The sequence below is a fragment of the Pristiophorus japonicus genome, chromosome 11, assembly GCF_044704955.1.
Source record: "Pristiophorus japonicus isolate sPriJap1 chromosome 11, sPriJap1.hap1, whole genome shotgun sequence".
In the NCBI taxonomy this organism is placed as follows: domain Eukaryota; kingdom Metazoa; phylum Chordata; class Chondrichthyes; family Pristiophoridae; genus Pristiophorus; species Pristiophorus japonicus.
Genome location: NC_091987.1, coordinates 180,391,544 through 180,417,113, shown reverse-complemented (window position 1 = coordinate 180,417,113; position 25,570 = coordinate 180,391,544). Strand labels below are relative to the sequence as shown.

The window sequence follows — 25,570 nt, the reverse complement described above, 5'->3', positions numbered from 1 at the left end:
GGACGCTCCTGCACTTGTTTTCTGCATGCTCTCGGCGACGGACTCGAGGTGCTCAGCACCTACAAAATACGCCACGCACCACAAAATACCTAGCCTCTGACCTGATCGAGTAGCCACAAGATTAGTGGCTGGTCCAATTGAGTTTCTGGTCGATGATTTGGCGATGGTAATGCCATTGAATATCAAAGGGAGGTGGTTCTGCTCTCTCTTGTTGGATTGTCTGAAACATGTCTGGTGTGAATGTTTCATTAGTAGGAACAAGAGAGAACAGTTCAAAAATGCACTCCTGTAACAATGATCTATTAACTCTTTTCAAGCAGCTATCAAGCCATTTCATCGGTTTAAACAATGCAAAGCTCTGGAATCCAGCGATGAAGATCTCAAAACATTTGAGAAATTGCTTGGTGTTAAATTTATACAGTCCATTTCACTGAACAGAAATCAAAGGTCCTTATCGACTGTGAATTGTTTGATATAGGATGGCAGCCTTGCTCCTATGCATCCATCCATTTTATTTTAGACACAACGGAGAAGGGACAGATGTTAGTCGGTATGCAGATATCTCTATAGAACATTTAGGCTTATAGGGCAAAGCAGTTCAATACACTCCCTTTAATCCATCTTTTGGATGAGACGTTAAACCGAAGCCATATCTGCCCTCTCAGGTAGATGTAAAAGATCCCACGCCACTATTTCGAAGAGCAGGGGAGTTCTCCCTCGATGTCTTGGCTAATAGTTAGCCTTCAACTAAAACAGATTATCTGGCTATTATTGCATCGCTGCTTGTAGGGTTTTGCTGTGCACACATTGGCTACCGTGTTTCTTACATTACAACAGTGACTACACTTCAAAGTATTTTTTGGCTCTAAAACGCTTTGGGATGTCATGAAGTCATAAAACATGCAATATAAATGCAAGTTTTTCTTTTTCCACTTACACATATATAAGCTCCATTGTTCGTGGAAGTTGAACAAATAATGAAATTGCATCCTTCATCCTACAGAGCTCCTTCCCAATATGGCTCCGGTGTCCTTTCTGCACAACGATGTTTTGCAATTCAGTTGTAAAAGTTTTTCACGGTGCCTGTGTCCAGTTGTTCCAGTTCTTCAATGTCTGTGCTCTCAGTTGTAACAATTCTTCACATTGTCTGTGCCCTCAAGTCTGTAGCTTTACCCTCTAGGCCAAGAACCAAGACACCGAGAGTCACGATAAGCAAGCCAGCCAGTTATACTGCTGGCTCCTGCATCACTCTTTGGCACGGAGAAATCTTCATTCTTGCGTGTGTGAGCAGAGCGCTGCTCAGGTGGCATCCAAATGCCAGTTACATCTTAATCTAGTGGATGTGAAGCTGAAGCCAAATGGCAACTGCTCCCTTGAAGAAGTCTCACTCAAATGCTTTTTGGGTGACATCACGCCTAAACCAGAGTGGAAACCGCTTCACAGTAAGGCAGATCGCACTATGGCCTATCCGAGAGAGCGAGAGAGAGAGATTATATTCAAAGAGAGTGAGAGAGATCACTTGACTCTAGGCAGCACAGTCCACTCCTCTTAATTTGAAATTACTTAATTCTAGTTATGTTACTTCAAATTCTTTTCCAAGCAAAATTGCTTCCTGTGCAGTTCTATTTAAATTGCTGGATAATTCATTTCTTAAAGCAAAAGCACAGCTCAGCATTAACAGCAGACTGCACCTTAAAGCAAAGTTAATTATCCTCCAATGCATGATGGTTAGACCGTCTGATTTTCAGCTCAAGTAATCGAGTGGAATCAGCTGCAAGCAAATACAAGCTTCTTGTATTAAAAATGGAACAATGTTTGTAATCAAAAACATTTGTGCTTCAATCAGTTTTAATCAGTAAAGCAATTTTAGAAGGGTGGAGTAAAATTTTCTATTAAAAGTCTGTCATACAGCATGCACTTCTTGAAAGTGCTGCACTTGTTTCCTATAATATTTTTCCTATTCAGTCATTGTACAGGTGGCCCTGATAATAGTGCTTTGTGCGGCACATTGCATAATTATGGAACATATACTCCCGCTCAAGTATGAGCAATAATACAGGTGATATACTCATTTTATAAATAGATACAATAGCCATGACAACATGCAAGGCTAAAAGGGACGAGCATAAAAGACTTGCACTTATAAAGCACTTTTTCTGTCTCGTTGGACACCCATTGCTTATAGCTTTTCATCATTTAGAAAGTACTCTGTTCTATCCTTTTTAGGTCCAAAGTGGATAGCCTCACACTTACCTATACTGACATCTATTTCACACAGTTTTGTCCATTCACTTAATCTATTAATATCTCTTTGTAATGTTGTGCTTCCATCGACACTGCTTACAATGCTGCCTATCATTGGGTCATCAGCAAACTTGGATATGTGGCTCTCTATCCTGTCATTTAAGTCGCTAATAAATAGTGATTGGTTGAGGCCCCGACACCACTAGTCACATTCTGCCAATTAGAATACCTTCCCATTATTCCTTCTCTGTCTCCTGTCGCTCAGCCAACGTCCTAACCAGGTCAATAATTTGCCCTTAATTCCATGAGTTTCAACTTTAGCTAACCGTCTCTTATAAGTGACTGTATCGAATGCCTTCCCATAACAAACTTGGATCGTTTAGTGTTTTGGACACTCAAACTTCATATAGACAATCATCACTGTCAATGTTGCAGACTGGATGATACAATGGTTTGATAGTCACCTTTCAGTTCTGGGACCTGAGTGAAAGTTCTCTTTTACCCACTGGCTATAAGGATTTTACCTCAAATGAGACTGGTAGTTTCAACTGATTTCTCAACACAAGACCGCAATAGTTTGCCTCTAACTGGCAATCTTGACACAGGATTGTTGGTGTAGGAAGTGAAAAAACACTATATGGGTGCAGTAGGAGGTGCTCCTCTGAGGCTGGAGCACAAGAAATTGAGTTTTATTCAACATCTACCCATTCTGTATCCGGCCTGCGAATGCTTACAGCTGGCACTGAGTGCATGAAATAGGAAAGTGGTCCTTTTCCCAACACCAACACCTTCCAGTTAGAAGAGCACCATGCATCCCGAGATGGTTTGCTTTGAGTGAATAGGAATAGTTTATTGCTTCTAGATTAGATGCAGGATTTCCACTTCAAGTCTCTGTCACATCAGGAGACAGGTCTGCTCATATTAGACATTTTCAAAGTAAATGAGGCTACCAAGCAGGCTTATTCACAGAGTCACTTACAGCAACAAGCAGCAACCGCAACTTATTGAAGTCAGTCTAAATAACACAGCAGCTCTGAACCAAGCCCACTAGTTGAGTTTGCTCATCTTTCTCTGCATATGTTTCATAAAATTTTACAGCACAGAAACAAGCCATTCGGTACAACATGTCTATGCTGGTGTTTATACTCCACACGAGCCTCCTCCCACCTTACTTCCACTCAACCCATCATCATATTCTTCTATCCCCTCGGCCCTCATGTACGTATCTAACTTCCCCAAAAGCATCAACGCTAATCACCTCAACCACTCTCTCTCTCTTAGGCAGTCCCTCGTATTGAGGATGACTTGCTTCCACACCAAAAAGGGATGAGTTTGGTTATGTATTTATGCTTGGGGTCACCAGACACCAGGGGGTGCCGCTGTCGGAGGTCATCGGGCTGTACGCGCGCGTGCGCGGTCACTGGTATATAAGCGCGGGTACCATGTCACGCTGGTTACTTTGGGCGCAAATAAAGTTGGATCAGGTTTACACCGGAGGCAGTTTACAGTAACAAGTTTTTTGAGTCATTACATTCATTACAAGTTCATAGGTGTTTCATTGAAGGACCTAATATTCCAGGTCCCGAACTACATATTGAAGGGTGGAAGATGCCTGTGCATGGTTTTATTTTAGCGTGTGGTGGCCGTTGCACCCCAGCCACCACACGGGCTTGACAGAGCTAGGTCTCATTCCAGTGGCAAGGATTAAACCAAGACGACTGGAGACCAGCTCTGCTGCACGGACCTAGTGCGCACACATATCGCAGTGTGGGCTGGCCCGTGCTGCCCATGGGCCCTCGCCTCTTCTGGCTCCCGAACTCACGTCTCTCCTGGGTGCTTGTGAGTTCTACATTCTCACCACTCTGAGTAAAGAATGAGTATATGAAATACAAAGGAAGAGTGCTCTCCAACCTCAAATTATCTCAGCTCTTTCCTCTATTTGCATGTCCCTCATCAAATCATCCTTCTGTCTCAAAGTAGAATTGTGAAAAAACTTACATAGCTATCTGGTTGCTGTTAACAAATGTTCCAAGCTATTTTCAACTTCACAATAAAAGAATCATCTCCAAAGGTGAGTAACCACCCCCCAATCCCTTCTGGTTGGTGGTGTTCTTGGAATCATGCAGGGATCTTACCTATAATGCTGCATTTTTCCTTAGTTATATCAAAACCATAACAATTGTGATGTCAAGGTAGCTGATGCTTATACCCATAAAACCCTTTGAAATACAACCTTGCCTTTGAGAAGTCAACCTGAGACAAAGGCACTTTAATCAAACAGCAATCTCCACAACATATAGACAAGGTAGGTCGTTGGGCATCTGTGTTGCCCGACAAATGTCACGTCTGCTAGTACACTGCTGATCAGATTACGTCATTGCTTGTGCTAGTGACATGTGTTAATTATTTCTAGTACTTGTGTGTGCTTGGTGATTGTTTTTCTAGCCACTCACATCTGTTCATAATCAACAGTATTGGCTAGATTGGCTTCATTCTGTTACGCTTATTGCAGAGCCAAGTGAATAGAAGCCAATTTCCAGCATGCAGTTGCAGAAGCCATTTGGGGGGTGGTATCATTCTTAAAAGAGCTATTTTTAAGCGGTCAAACACAGTAGAAAGGAATCTCATGAGCTGTGGACAAAATATCTCACTTTTGTCACAGTGCCATCATCTCCACATGATGATTTCTCAGAATTCTTGGCAATCACCTTATTGTACCACATTTTTTTAAATATTCATCCCGGGATGTGGACATCGTTGGCATGGCCAGCATTTATTGCCCATCCCTAATTGCCCTTGAGAAGGTGGTGGTGAGCCACCTTCTGCAACCGCTGCAGTTTGTGAGGCGAAGGTACTACACTGTTAGGGAGGGAGTTCCAGGACTTTGACCGAGCGACAATATATTTCCAAGTCTGGATGGTGAGTAACTTGGAGGTGATGATGTTCCCATGCGCCTGCTGCCCTTGTCCTTCTAGGTGGTAGAGGTCGTGGGTTTGGGAGGTGCTGCCGAAGACGCCTTGGCGAGTTGCTGCAGTGCATCTTGTAGATGGTACACACAGCAGTCACGGTGCGCCGGTGATGGAGGGAGTGAATGTTGAAAGTGGTGAATGGGGTACCAATCAAGCGGGCTGCTTTGTCCTGGTTGGTGTCGAGTTTCTTGAGTGTTGTTGGAGCTGCATTCATCCAGGCAAGTAGAGAGTATTCCTTCACTCTCTTGATTTGTGCCTTGTTGATGGTGGAAAGGCTTTGGGGAATCAGGAGGTGAGACACTAACCACAGAATACCCAACCTCTGACCTGCTCATGTAGCCACAATATTTACGTGGCTGGTCCACTTAAGTTTCTGGTTAATGGTGACCTCCAGAATGTTGATAGTGGAGGATTCGGCGATGATAATGCCGTTGAATATCAAGCAGAGGTGGTTAGACTCTCGCTTGTTGGGGATGGTCATTACTTGGCAGTTATGTGGCACAAATGTAACTTGCCACTTATCAGCCCAAGCCTGAATGTCATCCAGGTCTTGCTGCACGTGAGCATGGACTGCTTCATTTTCTGAGGAGTTGTGAATGGAACTGAACACTGTGCAATCATCAGCGAACATCCCCATTTCTGACTTTATGATGGAGGGAAGGTCATAGATGAAGCAGCTGAAGATGGTTGGGCCGAGGACATTGCCTTGAGGAACTCCTGCAGCGATGTCCTGGGCTGGGATGATTGGCCTCCAACCACCTTTCTTTGTACTAGGTATGACTCCATGTTTATCACTGGAACTTACAACACATGGAATTGTATCTATAGTACAGTACACATAACATAGTATTTACTGTGAACTTTTTCCATTATGTTCACATGAATAATAGAAACTATCTATGTAAACTTGTGCACCACCTCTGGCAGAAGTATGAAATAACAGCGTGACAAGTTTCCATAATAAATATGGGCATAATCATTTATTCTGCAAATATAAAAATAAAGACAAAATATACGGCTTTAAAATGGGGCATTATCTCCGCGCACCCAGGTCCAATTATACCTTCCCCTCTAACCCCACTGCGCTTGAGGACAAGGACGTCGGGCAAACCATGGGTGGTGAACATGGCCCAGAGGCTTTCAATGATGGCAGTGGACATACATGATGACATTATTGTACATTCAATCCATTTAGAGTAAGCATCCACTGCTACTAGAAACATCTTTCCAAGGGGCCAGCAAAATCTACGTGGACCCTTGTCTACGGTTTGAAGGGCCATAACCACAGACTCAGTGGGGCCTTCCTTGGTGCATTGCTCAACTGTGAGCAAGTGTTGCATTGGTGTACGCATGACTCTAATTCCGAGTCAATGACGGGCCACCAAACGTGTGACGTCGCGGTAGCCTTCATCATGACTATGCCTAGGTGGGTGCTGTGAAGGTCGCGTATAAACGTTTCCCTGCCTTTTTTTGGCAAAATTACACAATTCCCCCATAGGATGCAGTCCGAATGGATGGACATTTCATCCTTGCATCGGTGGAACGGCTTAACTTCGTCTTGCATTTCCCCTGAGACCGCCGACCAACTCCCATTGAAGACACAGCTTTTTACCAGTGATAACACCGGGTCCTGGCTAGTCCAGGTCCTCATCTGGCAAGCCGTGATGGGTGACCCTTCGCTCTCAAAAGCATCCATTAAAAGGAGCAAGTCTGAGGGTTGCGCTATTTCCACCCCGGTGGTGGGCAATGGCAGCCAACTGAGGGCATCCGCAGAGTTCTCAGTGCCTGGTCTGTGGCGGATTACATAATCATACTCAGATAACGTTACTGCCCATCTTTGGATGCAGGACGAAGCATTGGTGTTAATACCTTTGCTTTCTGAGAACAACGAAATGAGCGGCTTGTGGTCGGTTTCGAGCTCAAATAGGTATTGGTGCATTTTCTTAATCCCGTATACGTATGCTAATGCTTCTTTCTCAACCATACTGCAGGCTCTTTCAGCATTAGATAAGCATCTGGATGAATATGCAACCAGTTGCAGTTTGCTTGTCCCATTGGCTTGCTGTAACACACAACCGACCCGTACGAAGATGCATCACAAGCTAGTACTAAACGTTTACTCGGGTCATACAACACAAGTAACTTGTTGGATCATAGCAGGTTTCTGGCCTTGTTTTAAAGGCTGTCTCTTGAGCTTTACGCCAAACCCAGTCGTCAGCCTTGCATAGCAATAAATGCAATGGTTCCAGCAAAGTGCTCAACCCCAGTAGAAAGTTACCAAAATAGTTGAGGAGTCCCAAGAACGAACGCAGTTTCATCACGTTCTGTGGTCTGGGTGCTTTCTTGACGGCCTCCGTCTTGCAGTCCGTGGGTCTGATGCCGTCCGCCGCAATCTTTCTCCCCAGAAATTCGACCTCTGGCACCGGGAAAAAACACTTGAAGCATTTCAACCCGAGTCCCACTCTGTCCAGTCGATTGAGAATCTCTTCCAGGTTGTGCAAGTGTCCAGTGGTGTTGCGGCCAGTGATCAAGATGTCGTCTTGGTACACCATGGAGCGCGGAACCGATTCCAGCAGACTCTCCATGTTCCTCTGGAAGATGGCCGCTGCCGAGCGAATCTCAAAGTGGCATCTGTGGTATGTGAACAGTCCTTTGTGTGTGTTGATGCACGTCAATTTTTTTGAAGGTTCAGCCAGCTCCTGTGTCATGTAAGCAGAGGTTAGATCCAGCTTGGTGAATGACTTCCACCTCTGCTAGCGTTGCAAACAGGTCATCCGCTTTGGATAGAGGGGACTGGTCCTGTACCTTGTAGTTCCCGCAGATTCTGACCGTCCCATTGCTCTTCAACACCAGAACAATTGGACTAGCCCACTCATTGAACTCGACTGACGAGATGATCCCCTCTCGTTGAAGTCTGTCCAGCTTGATCTCGACTTTCTCTCGCATCATGTATGGAACTGCTCGGGCCTTGTGATGAACGGGTCATGCATCAGCGACTAGATGGATCTGCACTTTGGCGCCGGTGAAGTTGCCGATGCCTGGCTCAAATAACGACGGGAATTTGTTCAGCATTTGGGCGCATGAGGAGTCATCCTCAGAAGACAGTGCTTTGATGTCGTCCTAGTTTCATCGGATCTTTTCTAGCCAGCTTCTGCCAATCAGCGTTGGGACATCGCTTGGTACAATCCATAGTGGTAAATCATGCACAGCTCCATCGTACGATACCTTCACTGCCGCATTGCCAATGACTGGTATGAGCTCTTTGGTGTAAGTGCGCAGCTTGGTGTGGATCAGATTTAGTTTTGGCCTTTTGTGCCTTGTTGCCCCATAGTTTCTCAAAAGCCTTCTGGCTCATAATTGACTGACTCGCCCAGTGTCCAATTCCATGGAAACTCGAATGCCGTTTAATTTGGCTTTCGACATTATCGGAGGGCTTTTGGTGGTGAAGGTGTGTACCCCATACACTTACTCTTCAGCCTCGGCTTGAGTTGCCTCTCTTACTTGTTCAGCGTGATCCGCGCCAGATCGGACATCTTCTGCCAACTCTACCACGTGGTGAGGTGCCCCATTGTTCCACAGCCCTTGCACGCGTAGTGCTTAAATCGACATTGATGGGCTCGATGATTACCCCCGGAGCGCCAACATGGCGCTAATGGATTCGCATTCACGCCCCACGGCGGACTCGGAGTCATCCTAGGTCTGGCCTCTGCGGGCGTGTAAGCCCTGCCATGTACAGTTCTGCCTGCTGAAGGCTTTATTTTATGCACAGTACTTGCTGGTGAGTTCCGATGCTGCAATGATATCTGTTTAGTGTTATCGTTCGTGGACATAAAACCCTGGGCTTTCGTGATGGCCTTGCTCAGATCTAGGGATTCGGCAGACAGCAGTTTGCGAAGAATGACCTCGTGGCCGATTCCAAACATGAAAAAGTCCCGCAACACTTCCCCCAAAAATCCAGCAAATACGCACAGTCCTGCAAGGCGCCTTAGGTCAGCGACATATCTCGTCACGTCTTGGCCCTCGGAGCGGTGGTGCGTATAAAAGCAATACCTGGCCATCAAGATGCTCTCCTTCGGCTTGAGGTGTTCCCTAACCACCGTGCACAACTTTTCATACGTCTTGTCCGTTGGTTTCGTCGGTGCTTGCAGATTTTTGATGAGGCAATATATCATGGACCCTCAAGCGGTGAGGTGAATCGCCCTGCAATTGATCGCGGTTTCTGCATTTTCCAGCTCATTGGCCACGAAATACTGGTCAAGACGCTCAACGAAGGCTTCCCAATCATCACCCTCAACAAATCTCTCAAGAATACCAATGGCAGCCATAACTGCGTGATAATTCGTGATCTGTTACTGTTGCCAATTGTTATGTTTAGAATAACTCCATATCTTAAGCTCAAACTGTTGTGACCTTGGTCTCTTTATTGTAACTCCAGAGTGAGGAGGCAGTATGGTAGGCTACCTTTTATACCTGCTTGCCCAAGGTGTGCAGGTGACATTTGGGTCTCCCAAAGATGCGTCCCCTGGTGGCAAGTCTTACATATTGATAATGTTTACATACATACACTTATGTTGATTAATCTAATGCTAGGATGGGCTTTACTGTTTACAAGTGGTGTTCAAAATATTAAAATATGAATATTTGCAGAAAGATTGTGGCCAAATCAACAGCATGAGGGGCAGTGCCAGGAGCAACATCTTGATCAAAAACATAATTCTTTGTCAATGCATATTACAGGAATTGAGAATATGGTTTCAATTGGGGAGGAATCTTAATTAATTCTCATCTTGTTTACACTTCAGTGGTCAAGAAAAAGAGAGAAAGAAAGAGGGAGAAAATACTTACCCGCTATGAACAGTTATAAGTGAAAACCAGTCAATCTCTTCTTGAGAGTGCCTCTCAGGATTATGCTAACACCCTATAGCATGTGTGCTAACACCCTGCACCATGGAGCAATGGGATGTCCGTCTGCGCCTACCCTTCTCTACACAGTGAACTTTCAATCGTGCCACTGCCTGCAAAAGCCAAGTGGATGCCAGGCATTATTCCACAGGAAGATGGGGAAACAAACATAACTGATAGTCTTAATAAACCCTTTTTGTTTTGTCTTTGGATAAGGTTGTGGCCTTGTTTCCCAGTAGCAATCTTTGGTCAGACCATCATCATCATCATCATAGGCAGACCTCGAAATCGAGGAAGACTTGCTTCCACTCCTAAAGTGAGTTCTTTGGTGGCTGAACAGTCCAATACGAGAGCCACAGACCCTGTCATATGTGGGACAAATATTCATCGGGAAAGGGGGGGGTGGCACTGATTTACCACAAGCTCCTTCTGCTGCCTGCGCCTGATCTCTTCACGCTCGCAGTGTTGAGAGTCGAAGAGCTCAATGCCCTCGGATGCACTTTCTCCACCTAGGGCTGTCTTCGGCCAGTGTCTCCCAGGTGTCAGTGGTGATGTCGCACTTCACCAGGGAGGCTTTGAGGATGTCCTAGTAACGTTTCCGCTGCCCACTTTGGCTCATTTGCCATGAAGGAGCTCCGCATATAGCAGTTATTTAGGGAGTCTTTTGTCTGGCATGCGAGCTAAGTGGCCTGCCCAGCGAAGCTGATCGAGTGTGGTTAGTGCTTCAATGATGGGGATGTTAGCCTGGGCGAGGACACTGATGTTGGTGCGTCTGTCCTCCCAGGGGATTTGCAGGATCTTGCGGATACATCGTTGGTGATATATCTGCAGCGACTTGATGTGTCTTCTGTAAGTCGTCCGTGCCTCTGACCCCTATAGGAGGGCAGGAATTACTACAGCCCTGTAGACCATGAGCTTGGTGGTAGGTTTGAGGGCTTGGTCTTTGACTACTCTTTTCCTCAGGCGGCCGAAGACAGCACTGGCGCACTAGAGACAATGTTAAATCTCCGCATCAAGGTCTGCCTTTGTTGACAAGAGGCTCCCGAGGCATGGGAAGTGGTCCATGTTGTCGAGAGCCACACCGTGAATCTTGATGACTGGGGGGCAGTGCTGTGCGGCGAGGACAGCTTGGTGGAGGACCTTTGTCTTATGGATGTTAAGCGTAAGGCCCATGCTTTCATATGCCTCAGTGAATACATTGACTATATCCTGGAGTTCAGCCTCAGAATGTGTACAGATGCAGGCGTCATCCACATACTGCAGTTCAACGACAGAGGTTTGGGTGATCTTGGACCTGGCCTGGAGGCGGCGTAGGTTAAACAACTTCCCACTGGTTCTGTAGTTTAGTTCCACTCTGGCGGGAAGCTTGTTGACAGTGAGGTGGGAGCATGGCAGCGAGGAAGATTGAAAACAGCCTCGTTTGACCCCGGTTCGGACATGTAATGGATCCGCTGGTAAGAATCACAGCCTGCATATCGTCATGGAGCAGGCGAAGGATGTTGACAAACTTTTGGGGGCACCCAAAACGGAGGAGGACGCTCCATAGGCCCTCACGGTCGACAGTGTCAAAGGCCTTTGTAAGGTCGAAAAAGGCCATGTAAAGCGCTGGTGCTGCTCCCTGCATTTTTTATGCAGTTGTCAGGCCAGACGACAAAAGGAGAAGGAACAAGGCCAAACCCCAGGTCTGTTGGTAGCCCACACCATTAATGGAGATGGAGACAAGCAACTCTATAGAGGGCCACAGGCAAAGGGGAGGTGGGTGGTAGGTGGCCTTGAGGCCATATTATGAGCATCACTGCCCTAAATACTTGTGCTTGTCTTTGACGATCCATTGCTGTAATATAAAGGAGGGATCGGCCAATCTAACTGTCTGCCTCAAGCAATTTCTAAATTCATGGCTTTTCTAACAATGTTATAAAATAGGCTGCGTTAAAACAGCTTCATTATATGAAAAATGTTTTAAAACATTGTGAGGCAGTATGCATACGTGTATGCTGCACTAACCTCTTTTTTTAAAAACGATTTGCTTGGTTAGATTTAGCATAGTTCAGATGCACAGTAAACTCGGTTTCAATTTCAGAACACCTTCTATTGCACCAACGTGACAATTCCATTTCCCACACCAGGCATCTGTGTGGCCATGGTAACCATGTCATGCCAATTTGTATTGAACTATAGGCAGCTTTTTGCTGTAGTCACACCCACTGGGAACAAGGCCCAGACTGCATCAGATTTCTTTCACAGCACAGATTCAAGCTCATGCCCCAGAGACAAAAGTGCTGCACGTCAATGCAACACATTACTCAGGCCCTTACATGTATATAAAAAAAAGTTTTGATATTCCAGTCACAGGCAAGTACAAGAGAAAATGCCACATACCACTTGGTGGACATCAGAGTGGTGAAACGGAGGAGGGAAATACAAGAATGAATTACCCCAGACCTCCAAATGTCCCAGTGATAGCACGCCATTTTCGGGTCCGAGATTGGACTGCTAGCATTCTCTCTCAGACAGAGATAGAGTCACTGGAAGTGGAAGTGGATCCAAATGCCACCAGTTGTGGAAAGGACAAACAGGTTGAACCTGCTCCCATTTGTTTTCTGGATTATTCTTCAGCATGCAATGTAATTTATCCATATGATCCCTGCTGCACCACAGTCTATTTAATTGAAATAATTTGTCAGCATACACACAATCTAATCCTTTCATTATTTTATAGATCTCAATCGAATGGCCTGAGTCTATACTTGTCTAAAGTGTAGAGACCACTCGTTAAGCCTATCTGGCTAGCTAAGGTGTTTTAAACTGGAAATGATTCTTGTGGACCTCTTCTGACCCTTTTTCAAAGCCGTAATATTACCTACCATGTGAGGGGAACCAAAACCGGACACTATTCTAACTGAGGTCTAACCAATTACAAAATGGTATGTTTCATTTGCTAATGGATAGTCCTGTGAATGCAGTCCAAGACTCTATTTGCTTTCACTATAAATTTGTGGCCTTGGATTGTGAACCTTTGGAGAGTTATAAACCATGATTCTAAGATCTTTTTCTTCTACCACAGGCTTCAGTTCTGTTCATTTCTACGTGTTGGTGTGCTTGGCATTAGTCATGCCCACACTGCACTTCTTGAATATAATGACATTTCCAAATAGCAAGCCCATTCCCCAACATATCAAGATCTGCTTGCAGTTGCTTTGTTTCCTTCACAGTCCTAACACCTACACAAATCTTCGTATCATCTGCCAAGTTGTGGATCATTCCCCAACATCTTCATCTAGGTCATTAATTTAGATAGTAAAGGACCTCACACCATGTGGGACAACACTAGTATCCAGTCTCTAAGTAGAACCACAGCCATTAATAACAGCTTTCTGTGAATGGGCATGCAGCCAATTCTTTGCCCACTGTAGCCGCATCCTACTAATTCCACAAGATTAACCATGCATCTCTCAATGTATGCATATGCTTCAGAAAAGTATCTGATGACCTGAGAACTGTCATTAAGGCCGTAATGACCACAAACAAGTATGATTCACAAACAAAAAAAATGCTGCTTGGGCAACGAGTCAGAGAAAGAGACAGGAGCACACAGGGCAATGCAGTGCAGGACAAAACACAAACTAGTTTTTAAACAGGATAGAGAAGGACACAGATGATATAAATAGCTGTACCCACACTTCGAACAATCACTTGTTTCTAGTTGTTACCTGTCTTTTGGTCAAGCTCATCCAATTTATTATAATTGATCTTACAATTAAGCTACTAAAAAAACAGAGATTGGATAATGCACTGGATTAGGTACTGGCCTTCAAGACATGGCCTAAATCAGTCCAGACTGATGAGATGAAAATGTTGTCTATTGAGGATCGAGTACCAGAGGACACAGATTTAAGGTGATTGACAAAAAAAAAAGTGACATGAGGAAAAACTCTTTTAAATAGCGAGTGGTTAGGATCTGGAATGCTCTGCCTGAAAGGGTGGTGGAGGCAGACTCAATCATAGCTTTCAAAATGAAATTGGATAAGTACCCGAAGGAAACATTTTTTCAGGCCTACAAGGAAAGGGCAGCGGAGTGGGACGAGATGAAGTGCACTCGCCAGGCCGAATAGCCTCTTTCTATGCTGTAACTATTCTATGATTGTAAGTGGCCTAATGTTATGTCCAGATCCTGACGGGCCCACACCAATAAACTGCTCTTCTTTGGCACTATTTGACAATCCCATCTGGAGAGACTACAGAATGTCTGGCATGGGAAAGGAAAAATAGTCACACTCACTCAGATCATTCCCCCATCCAACACCACACATCAACCCCTGAGAGATGGCAGCAGTCAGCCCGCTCCAAGGCTTCTGCTAATCACCCCATGTACCCTAGGCACCAGTGGAATGGGCAACGCTGAACGTCACTTCCTTCTGTCCATGGAGAGCAACCGGTACGTAGACATATCCTGCACATGCATCAGCAGCCCAAACCTCATTTATATTTTACATTTGAACACTCTACCAAGGGTCCCTCAATGACTCAGTGAGTAAATCCAGTGAATAGCTGAGGCATACACACCAGGAAGGCCCCAGAACAGCTGTAGAGGCACTTCAATTGGCTTCAGTGTCCTTGGGCTAGGGAGGAGAGAGAAAAGGAAAATAAATCGGCCAGGGTGCCCACTCGTGATCATTATCCAATGACCCTGCTGGCATGTGCTTTATTGTGTGCATTAGGTGAGGACTGGCTTGGACTATGCTTTGTAGCTCCCCACAATTGAACAAATCTGCAAACACATGAATAATGGCTATTTGAGTGGGACAACGAAGAGCAACTGGCCTAGTACCAGACCCACCTCCAGGAGAGATGGATGGGGGAGATATTTGGTAGAAAAATATATTTGAAAAATCTACACTGATATCTCACTTAAGGTTTAACAAGTCATCTTATTTTCTCCGAACACTATCCAACAACAATCACTCTCATTCCAATTATTGTAGGAACAGAAATCTTGCATTTACAACACACAAGAGAAGCCATCAAACTTTGAGCCACACACAGTATTGCAGGCCAAGTGATAAAGGTACCTCATGACTGATAAGAGCCCCAAACGCTTCATTTTCTGAACCTGAAAATAACTAAATTACAGCTCTATATCTCCCCTTGATCCATGCACTGCAGGAAGTCAACAAGAATAAAGAATAGAAAAATATTTTAAAAAGCAACAGCCACCCTGCTTAATCCCTACACTGACAGTCGATAGAAAGAGATTTCAGTTAAATGCCTCTGGGACAGCACTGACCTTTATTTGGGTTTCAACTGCAATCTTCATTTTCGCTTTGTATTCAGGCAGACTGAAAGACATTCCAGCAGCAAGCCACCCAGGAAACTAACCAATATTCACATAAAAACTGCAAGAGCCGTGCCTCCAGAATGTTTTTTTTTGGGGGGGGGGGGGGGGGGGGGCAAGTGGGGAATTCATTAGCAGAATGAGGAATAACCAACATACACTTCTCTCTTACACCCCTCCATCCCCAGTCAAATTTGTAATGAAATGCTTGTCCACTGCCTCGTGATGGACTTAGAGAATTAACTAAAAGGAGTCACTACCCCGACAGTGTGATGGAGTTGGATTATCAATGGAGATCAGCTCAATTTATCTCCAAGTACCGAGGGACTGCTCCACTGTCTCAGGTGCCTTCTTCCAGATGAGACATTAAACCGAGGCTGCTGTCTCATGTGAACGTAAAAGTCCCTGGCATTATTCGAAAAGGAGCAGGGGAGTTCTCCTCGGTGTCCTGGCCAATATCCGAGTTACTGCAGCCCAGGTCTAATAACCAATTCCCAGCAAGGTAAATTGCTTATTGGTGAATGTAGAGGATGTGCACCATATCTCCTCTCAATCCAAACAATGGAAAACATCGCACTGTTCGACACACAAGCTAAACTATTTATTTACAAAACTGATACATTAAAACAAAAAGGCACAGGCAAAACACTTAACAGCACACATATACGAGAGAACTGAAATCAGTCTACACAGTTCCTTTGGGAATCAGCCGAGTCTCCTCATTCCTTGGTATACCATACACAAGCTTGAAGTGTTTCTTTCAGAGCGAGTTGTTAGACATAGCATGTGTGAATCTCAAACAAAATACTCTGAACTGAAGACTAGTAACCAAGATTGGGATATTTATCCTATGGAATATCTTTGATATAAAGCTATTCTAAAAGTCATGAAGCAACCAAGATGTTAACAGTCGATTAGGCACTTTACAACCTTCTGGTCGCAACAGTGAGTTCGACAATTTCAGATCATAATCACTGCTCCCATTTTTTTCCGGACAGCAGATGCTGGTAATGGTTCTGCTGTTACCATTCACACCTCCTCTACACCTATCATTTCTTTCTTTACCTGTCCCATTACCACCCCTTTTTGCCTTGCACCATCATCCCTTTTGCCATTTAATCCCTCCTGCCCTCCACCCAGTCACAGACCTTCGCCTTTGTTCTTCCACTCCCCTACCCCACCACTGTCCCTGCCTCTACACTTGTTTAAAAACTGTTACATCTCTAACTTGTTCCAGTTCTGACAATAGGTCATCGAGCTGAAACGTTAACTCTCTTTCACACTCCACAGATGTTGCCTTTCCTGCTGAGTATTTCCAGCGGTTTCTCTCTATTTCAGATTGCCAGTATCTGCAGTATAGGTTTGGCAGACAATGGGCTGAAGGCCTGCAACAATCATTCTCCTTCCGTATTCCCATCAGACTGTTCTCACATTTCATCATGACCAGAAAACAAAATCGCTTTCTGACCAATACTACATCGATTAACACTTTAAACATGTTGCCCCACGTTGCTGTGGATGCTTAGTTGTTGATACATTCAAGACTGAGACTGAGGCACAGAATGTAACCCACAGATCGCAAGGTGAATGTAGTGTTTCCTAAACAGAGTGGGAAGTTGAGAATTTGATGAGATTTTAAATTCGGCACAGTGGGGGAAAGAGGAACTCCTTTTAGTTAAATTAATTAGTTTAAAATAAACCAAATGAATCTATGACATAAAACTTGAATGAATTAAATATATAAAATGAGGTTAGGTGGAGATGGCAGTGCAGAAGGTGTGCTGCATCGACAGCATGTGGGAGTTTGTGCAGAGCAGCCTGAGGCTAGACATCTGCGTAAGTGACTGCAACTCAAGGAACTCCAGCTCAGAGCTGTAGAGCTGGAGTTCGAGATGCAAACATTGCTAAGCATCAGGGAGGATGAGAGTTACTTGTACATTTTGACCCAGGAGGCAGTCACATCCTTTAGGTTAGGTAGTGGTTTAGATTTGGTGGTCAGGGACAGGAGGATGTGACTGCGACTCAAGCAGGTAAGGGGACCACAGTGGTGGAGGAGCCTCAGCCTTTGCCATTGGCCAACAGGTACGAGGTACTTGCTACCAGTGTGGAAGAAAACAAATACTGCATGTAGGATCGGTAAATTGATCAGTGGTACAGATCATCATTCAAGTGGGGGTAGGGAAAAGGAATGTGGTAGTGGTAGGGGATAGTACAGTTAGGGGGATAGATACTGTGCTCTGCAGCCATGACCGGATGTCCAGAAGGTTATGTTGCCTGCCTGGTGTCCTTCAGGCTGGAGAAGAACTTGGAGGAGGGGGAGGATCCAGTTGTTGTGTTTCATGTAGAAACCAACGACATAGGTAAAACTAGGAATAATGTTCTGATGAGTGTGTTCTGAGGAATTAGACTACAAATTAAAAAGAACCACCTCAATAGTTAATAAACTCTGGATTATATATACCTGAGTCACGTGCAAATTGGGATAGGGACAAACAGATTAGAGGTTTCAATGCATGGCTGACGGAGTGATGTGGAAGGCAGAGATTTCAATTCATGGGGCACTGGCAACAGAAAGGGAGAGATGTTCCACTTAAACCGGGCTGGGACCAGTATCCTGGTGAATCGAATAATTAGGGTGGTAGATAGGACTTTAAACCAATAAGGAGGAGAGATTGTTCAGATAAGGGTAAATTTATAAGTCTGGAGAAAAATCAAGGCTTTGGAGCTGATAGAGAATTCAAACAGGCTGCATTCAGACAGGCTGTGAAAATTCACAGGCCCTAAGTCAAAGCTGCTACGTGCAACTCAGCATGTTGCATTAAGTCATCAATCAACTTGACATTTTAGGACCCGAGGGTAGCGAGCCAATTAAAAATCAACAGACTATCAATTGAGCCAATAAGGTCAAAGAAGGCGAGTTCATTTCTGTAAATTGAACCAGGTATAAGTAGAGCCATTTTGGCCATGTGGTCTCAGAAGGACAAAGGCCTGGCTTAAAGCCAAGAGCTTGTTGCTGCTGCCAGAATAAAATTACATTAAAACTACAACCGGAGTTTGTATTTCATTGGAAATTAAGAGATCTAACAGGAGCAGAGTAGCGATTTGGGTAAAATCAAGCAGATTGTGTCAGGAAGGGACAGAGGGCGAGAAATTCCCTAGCCTGAAGTTATTTGATAAATAACGTCATTTTAGTGAATAAAGAAGAATAAAAATTGCGCCATTTTTTAAGGGGGTAAATTTGGCTACAAAATACACCTGTCGTTAATAAACAGTGTTGCACGACGCGGAATTTCAGAAGATATACGATAAGGTGCCACACAAGAGGTTCTTACACAAGATTAAGGTTCATGGGATTGGGAGTAATATATTAGCATGGATTGAGGATTGGTTAATGGACTGAAAACAGAGTTGGAATAAACGGGTCATTTTCAGGATGGCATGTTGCAACTATTGGGGTGCTGCAAGGATCAGTACTTAGGCCTCAACTATTTACAATCTACATCAATGATTTAGATGAGGGGAACGAGTGTAATATATACAAGTTCGCCGACAATACAAAGCTAGGTAGGAAAGTATTGTGTGAAGATACGTAAAGAGGCTGCAAAGGGATATAGACCGATTAAGTGATTGGCCACGAAAGTGACAAATGGAGTATAATGTCAGGAAGTGTGAAATTATCCACTTTGGTAGGAAGAATGGAAAAGCAGAACATTTTTTAAACAGATGAGAGTTTAGTTCTTAGAGGGCTTGACAGGGTAGATGCTGAGAGGCTGTTTCCCTTGGCTGGAGAGTCTAGAACTAGGGAGCATGATCTCAAGATAAGGGGACAGACCATTTAGAACTGAACTGAGGAGAAATTTCTTCACTCAGAGAGTTGTGAATCTTGGGAATTCTCTACCCCAGATGGCTATGGATGCTCAGTCGGTGAGTATATTCAAGACTGAGAAAAGAAAGAAAGATTTGCATTTATCTAGTGCCTTTCATGACCACCAGACATCTCAAAGCGCTTTACAGCCAATGAAGTACTTTTTGGGGTGTAGTCACTGTTGTAATGTGGGAAACGTGGCAGCCAATTTGCACACAGCAAGTTCCCACACACAGCAATGTGACAATGACCAGCTAATCTGTTTTTTGTTAAAGCTAGATTTAGAATCGATAGATTTTTAGTCACTAAGGGAATCAAGAGATATGGGGATCGGGCAGGAAATTGGAGTTGATGTAGATGATCAGCCATGATCTGATTGAATGGCGGAGCCTTCTCCTGTGCTCCTATTTCTTATGTTCCTATATTAACGGATTCCAGCTCAAAAGGAATCTCTTGTTGCTCAAACCCTACCTTCTGTTTTACATCCAGGGAGAAGAGCAGCCTCCAATTTAAATCCTAATAAGTCATGCAAGTTTATCAGTGTAATTGCAATATAATGCAATTAAAAAATATATAAATGCCCCTCCAGAGTGCTTCAACTGTGTCCATTACTTTACTTCTCGCCCCACTGGACTCAGTAATCTCTCCAAGTCTCTCCTCTGCACAATGAGGACAACATTCACAGTTTAAACAACTGTTTTCCAGGATCTAGGTGGTGCAGTGTTAGTTTGCTCTAGCACTTCAGTACGAATATTTTCCATTTGCTGACCAAGTGTTCTCCATATGAGCCTGGGTCCACAATACCATCTGGATAGAAATTAATCCAAGAAGCTCAGAATTCTTTAAAGACACATTGGCCCCGATATTTATGGGGAGGCAGAAACGGTCCGAGAACCTGGCATGGTAGAGGACGCAAAGGTTCTGCCAAATTTAATGGATGGACCTCATTTAAAAAAAAAATTCCTCCGTTTCCTGCCTAACATCCGGCCAAACTGACAGTCTGGCCGGCTGCTGGGTGGGAGAACCAGCAGTAGGAAGCTTGGGGGAGGGGGGAGATGACCAAGATTGGGTCTTGGAGAGAGAGGCCATCGGGGCTTGTGGAGGTGGTGGTTGGGGGGGGGGGGGGGGGGGGAGGGGTAGGGAGGGTGGGGAGGGTGGACAGGCCGTGTTCAACAGAGGAGGCAGAAGGCTTTCTTTGAGGGGCTATGGGAAGCAATGCTGCTCCAACTGGTATGCACCTTGTGGAGCCGGCAGCCCCTGGCACTCTTTCACTGCCAGGTTTCCCGACCCCTGGGAAACTTGTGCGGCATCTGTAAAATTTAAATCCCAATTCCACTGTGGGAGCCCAGTTTAAATAATTTAATGAAGTGCCATGCGCTTCACAGTGGGACACTCTGACTCCCTCAAAAACGGCAATGGCAGTGTACGCAACGCGTTGGGATCACGTTCACCGTAATTTCATTTTTAATCTCCCCAACTCCCTCCACCCACAACCCTTTCCCACCCGTCGTGGGGGGAGGGGGGGGGGGGGGTAATATCGAGGCTATTCAGTCTGTTTCTGCTGTAGTGCCAATTGCCAATCCCATTGTTGCACAACAAAGAATGTTCAAGGACTGGTACCACAATAGGGAGACAAGCACCGTACTTTTAGTCCACATTCCAAAGCAGGATACTCACTTCACCCACCTCAAAAGCATGAAAGGCTGAGTGGGATTCAATCCCAGGATATTCTAGCCCTGTGTTTGCTCAATTGACTGAGCCACCCACAAGGAAAACTGGAAACAAAACAAACTGATTGGCATTTTCACCCAGACAGGATAAGGGACAGCTGGAGTGGGAAATGAAAATGTCACAGTGATATAAAGTATTCATCTGAAGCTTGGTCTTCCACACAGTACCTGACCCGAGAGTGTTCAATGAAGGCACTGGATATTAAGTGTTTCATTATTCAGTACCATCATCCCTCAACTTGAGAAACTCAAAATGTTAAATTAGATGACACGGTTAATCACATTGATTTGCATCGATTTGATTTTTTTTTTTAAAGTAACAATAATAAGACTCACCGAAAGAAAGAAGTTGCATTCATATAGTCCTTCAAACGTCCTGAGGACATCCCAAAGTGCTATACAGCCAGTGAAGTATATTTTGAAGTGTAGTCACTGTTGTAATGCAAAAAAACGCATCACAGCAAGCTCCCACAAACAACAATGAAATAGATGATCAGACAATCTGTTCTAGTGATGTTGGTTAAGGGAAAACAGGGAGAACTCCCTTGCACTTATTCAAATAGTGCTATGGAAACTTTTGCTTACACCCGAACAGGCAGATGGGGACTCGGTTTAATATCTCAGCTGAAAGAAGGCACCTCCGACAGTGCAGCACTCCCTCAGTACTCAATGAAGTGTCGGTCTAAATTATATGCTCAATGAACCCGACCCCTCCCCTCCCCCTCCCCCTCCCAATCTTCTGACTCAGAGGCAAGGGTGCTACCAATGAGCCAAAGTTGACATTCATCTTTTTGGGGACATTTCATCTTTATAATTATAATATATTTTATAATATATTTTATTTATATAGCGCCTTTAACGTAGTAAAAGGTGCTTTACAACAGTCTTACAAGACAAAACAAATAAATGTGACACCGAGTCACAGAAGAAGAAATTAAGGCAGATGACCAAAAGTTTGTTTAAAGAGGTAGGTTTTAAGGAGCATCTTAAAGGAGGTGGAGAGTCAGAGAGCTTTAGGGAGGGAGTTCTAGAGCTTAAGGCCCAAACAGCTGAAGGCACGGCCACCGATGGTTGAGCAGTTATAATGAGGGATGTTCAAGAGGCCAAACTTTGAGGAGCGCAGACATCTTGTGGGGTTGTGAGGCTGAAAAAGATTACGAGATAGGGAGGGGCAAGGCCATGGAGTGACTTGTAAAAACAAGGATGAAAATTTTGAAATCGAGGCGTTGTTTAACTGGGAGCCAATGAAGGTCAGAAAACACAGGGGTGATGGGTGATCATGACTTGGTGCGAGTTTGTACACGCATAAGAGTGTGGCTAGTACACATCCTGAACTGGACTGGTCAAATCAAATTTTGTTCTTACTAACCTGTTCTTAAATTTTCATTAAAAAAAGGTAATAAACCGGAGCAAACTTCAAAATGCATCTTATATCTGCTTAAGCTGCCTGACCTGCTGAGATTTCCAGCATTTTCTGCTTTTATTCCAGATTCTAGCAGTATTTTGCTTTTGTGCCACTGTTCTCAACTGTTCAGCACATTTACAGGAACAGCAATGTGAACTTTATTTTTTTTAAACTAAGAATTCAATTTACTTATTTTAGATCAATTTTCCTCCGCTTTATTCAGTTCCCAATTCCAATCTTTTTCCTATGTTCCTATGTCCCTCCCCCACCCAAAGGGTGCAGGCACAGATCGGGTCCTTGGCCTTCGACAAGGCCACTCTGCAACCATTCACCAAGAGAAGTACAGGAGCTCCTTGACACAAATGTACACTGACTCCAACAAGCAAGTGCCTTGTCCGCCACAAAAATACAAGGGCCAAAGACAGGGAAAGGTCATTTGACCCATTCAAGCTCATTCTTTGTATCCTAACCCAGCTGCATTTTGAAGGTCCCTTTTTTGTCTCCGTTACTGCGCTTGGCAGTTTGCTCCAAACAGTCTTTCAGTAAAGACATTCTTCATAATATCAATTTCAAACCATTTCTCATTCATTTATATTTATGTTCCCTGATTTTTCTTTAGTGGCTTAATTTGAAATAACATTCCTCCTCTTCTCACTTCCACCTGAAAGCCTGTCTGAGGTCGGGAACTGGATGTGCCGGGAATTTTGGCTGTAAACCAACATCCTACTATCCTGCAGCTTAGTGCACTACCCGACCTCAGCACTCCTGCTCCTACCCCCAGCAACTCCCACTCCGGCTTTGTCTACAATACCCAGGAAATGCCGCGGTCTCCTGATATTTATCTTTCAAGGACAGAATCCACGGCAAAAGAACGCCAACTGCACATTCGGTTCATTTCCGGCTGCTGGACCGTCCCCGAAGGCTGTGGGGACCCCACACACACATGGTTGACCTGTCATTCGCCTGTAGCCAGATATAATGTCAGCAGTCGGCACTTATACAGCTGCCCTGGATCTCCTGCCGTCCCAGGGAAAAATAGATGGGTCAAAGCATCTCAGTTGACAACAGTGCCATCCCAATTACCTTACAGTTCTACCAATGAAGTGAGGGCTCCAATCGCCTGCAGTGCTCAAGTCCTTACTTTGGTGAGCCATACCCACAGCAACACTTCAACCGCAGATTAATGGCCCCTACTCTCGCCCAGCCACACGCTTATCTAATTGCTTGTATTTTCACGTCTTCATGTCACGTTATTTAAAAAAGGCAGACAGAAAGCAGGAAACTATAGATCAGTTAGCCTAACATCTGTCATTGGGAAAATGCTGCAGTCCATTATTAAGGAAGCAGTCGCAGGACATTTGGAAAAGCATAATTCAATCAAGCAGAGTCAGCATGGCTTTATGAAAGGGAAATCATGTTTGACAAATTTGCTGGAGTTCTTTGAGGATGTAACGAGCAGGGTGGATAAGGGGGAAACCAGTGGATGTGTTGTATTTGGATTTCCAGAAGGCATTTGATAAGGTGCCACATAAAAGGTTACTGCACAAGATAAAAGTTCACGCGATTGGGGATAATATATTAGCATGGATAGAGGATTGGCTAACTAACAGGAAACAAGAGTCGGGATAAATGGGTCATTTTCCAGTTGCCAAACAGTAACTAGTGGGGTGCCGCAGGGATCGGTGCTGGGTCCTCAACTATTTACAATCTATATTAATGACTTGGATGTAGGGACGAGTGTAATGTAGCCAAGTTTACTGATTACAAAGATGGGTGGGAAAGCAAATTGTGAGGACACAAAAAATATGCAAAGGGATATTGACAGACTAAGTGAGTGAGCAAAAATTTGGCAGATGGAGTATAATGTGGGAAAATATGAGGTTATTCACTTTGGCAGAAAAAAAATAGAAAAGCAAATTATTATTTAAATGGAGAAAAATTGCAAAGTGCTGCAGTACGTGTGGGTACTTGTGCATGAAGCACAAAAAGTTAGTATGCAGGTACAGCAAGTAATCAAGAAGGCAAATGGAATACTCGCCTTTACTGCAAGTGGGATAGAGTATAAAGGCAGAGAAATCCTGCTCCAACTGTACATGGTATTGGTGAGGCCACACCTGGAGTACAGCATTCAGTTTTTGGTCTCTGTATTTAAGGAAGGATATACTTGCATTGGAGGATGTTCAGAGAAGGTTCACTTGGATTCAGGAGATGAGGGGTTTGACATAAAGATAGGTTGGGCCTATACTCACTGGAGTTTAGAAGAATGAGAGCTGATCTTATCGAAACATATAATATAATGAGGGGGCTCGACAAGGTGGAAGAAAGAATATTTCCACTCATAGGGGAAACTAAAACTCGGGGACATAGTCTCAGAATAAGGGGTGCCCATTTAAAACTGAGATGAGGAGGAATTTCTTCTCTTAGAGGGTTGTAAATCGATGGAATTCTCTGCCCCAGAGAGCTGTGGGGGCTGGGTCATTGAATATATTTAAGGCGAAGATGGACAGATTTTTGAGTGATAAGGGAATAAAGTGTTGTGGGGAGCGGGCGGGGAAGTGGAGCTCGGGCGGGGAAGTGGAGCTGAGTTCATGATCAGATCAGCCATGATCTTAGTAAATGGCGGAGCAGGCTCGAGGGGCCAATGGCCTACTCTTGCTCCTATTTCTTCTGTTCTTATGTCAGTTTAGCATCTCATTACTCAGCAACCACAAGAGTCTAGTCAGTGGAAATATCACACTTCATGGATCTTCAAATTGTATTAAGCTGGAAATATGAAATAAATCGTTATTTAGAATAAGCATGCTGTGCTGCAGCACACATCTTACAAGGACCTTTATAGTATCCATTCCAGGCGGAAGGTAGCAATCAAAAAGCAACAAAACACAGAAAATGAGATGTTGTCTTCTTCCATACAAGATAAAATCTGCGGCCTCGTACAACTTAAGCATGCACATCTATCTGAGCCAGCTACTCCCCTCCACTCCCAGGGTCACACAGAGTGACCAGCTGCTGATTCAGTGCTTTGCCCTCATCGGCACTTGAATTATCTTTCTCTGCCACATCACACACCAGCACAGAGAAATTTCTCAGCCATCCACACTGGAATTCAGTCATGACAAAGGG

At 44.4% G+C, this 25,570-nt stretch overlaps 1 protein-coding gene across 6 annotated transcripts in view; it reads right to left on the bottom strand.

Annotated features, from left to right (window-relative positions):
• Window positions 1–25,570, bottom strand: part of pknox2 (pbx/knotted 1 homeobox 2) — a 479,643-nt gene that overhangs the window by 343,757 nt on the left and 110,316 nt on the right. The window contains exon 3 of one of the 6 annotated variants that reach the window (XM_070894331.1): window positions 21,379–21,474. The exons of the other annotated variants lie outside the window; for them this stretch is intronic. Coding sequence (XP_070750432.1) covers window positions 21,379–21,397 — 19 coding nt within the window. The 5' untranslated portion in view covers window positions 21,398–21,474. The remainder of the gene's footprint in view (window positions 1–21,378; window positions 21,475–25,570) is intronic. 6 annotated transcript variants of the gene reach the window in all.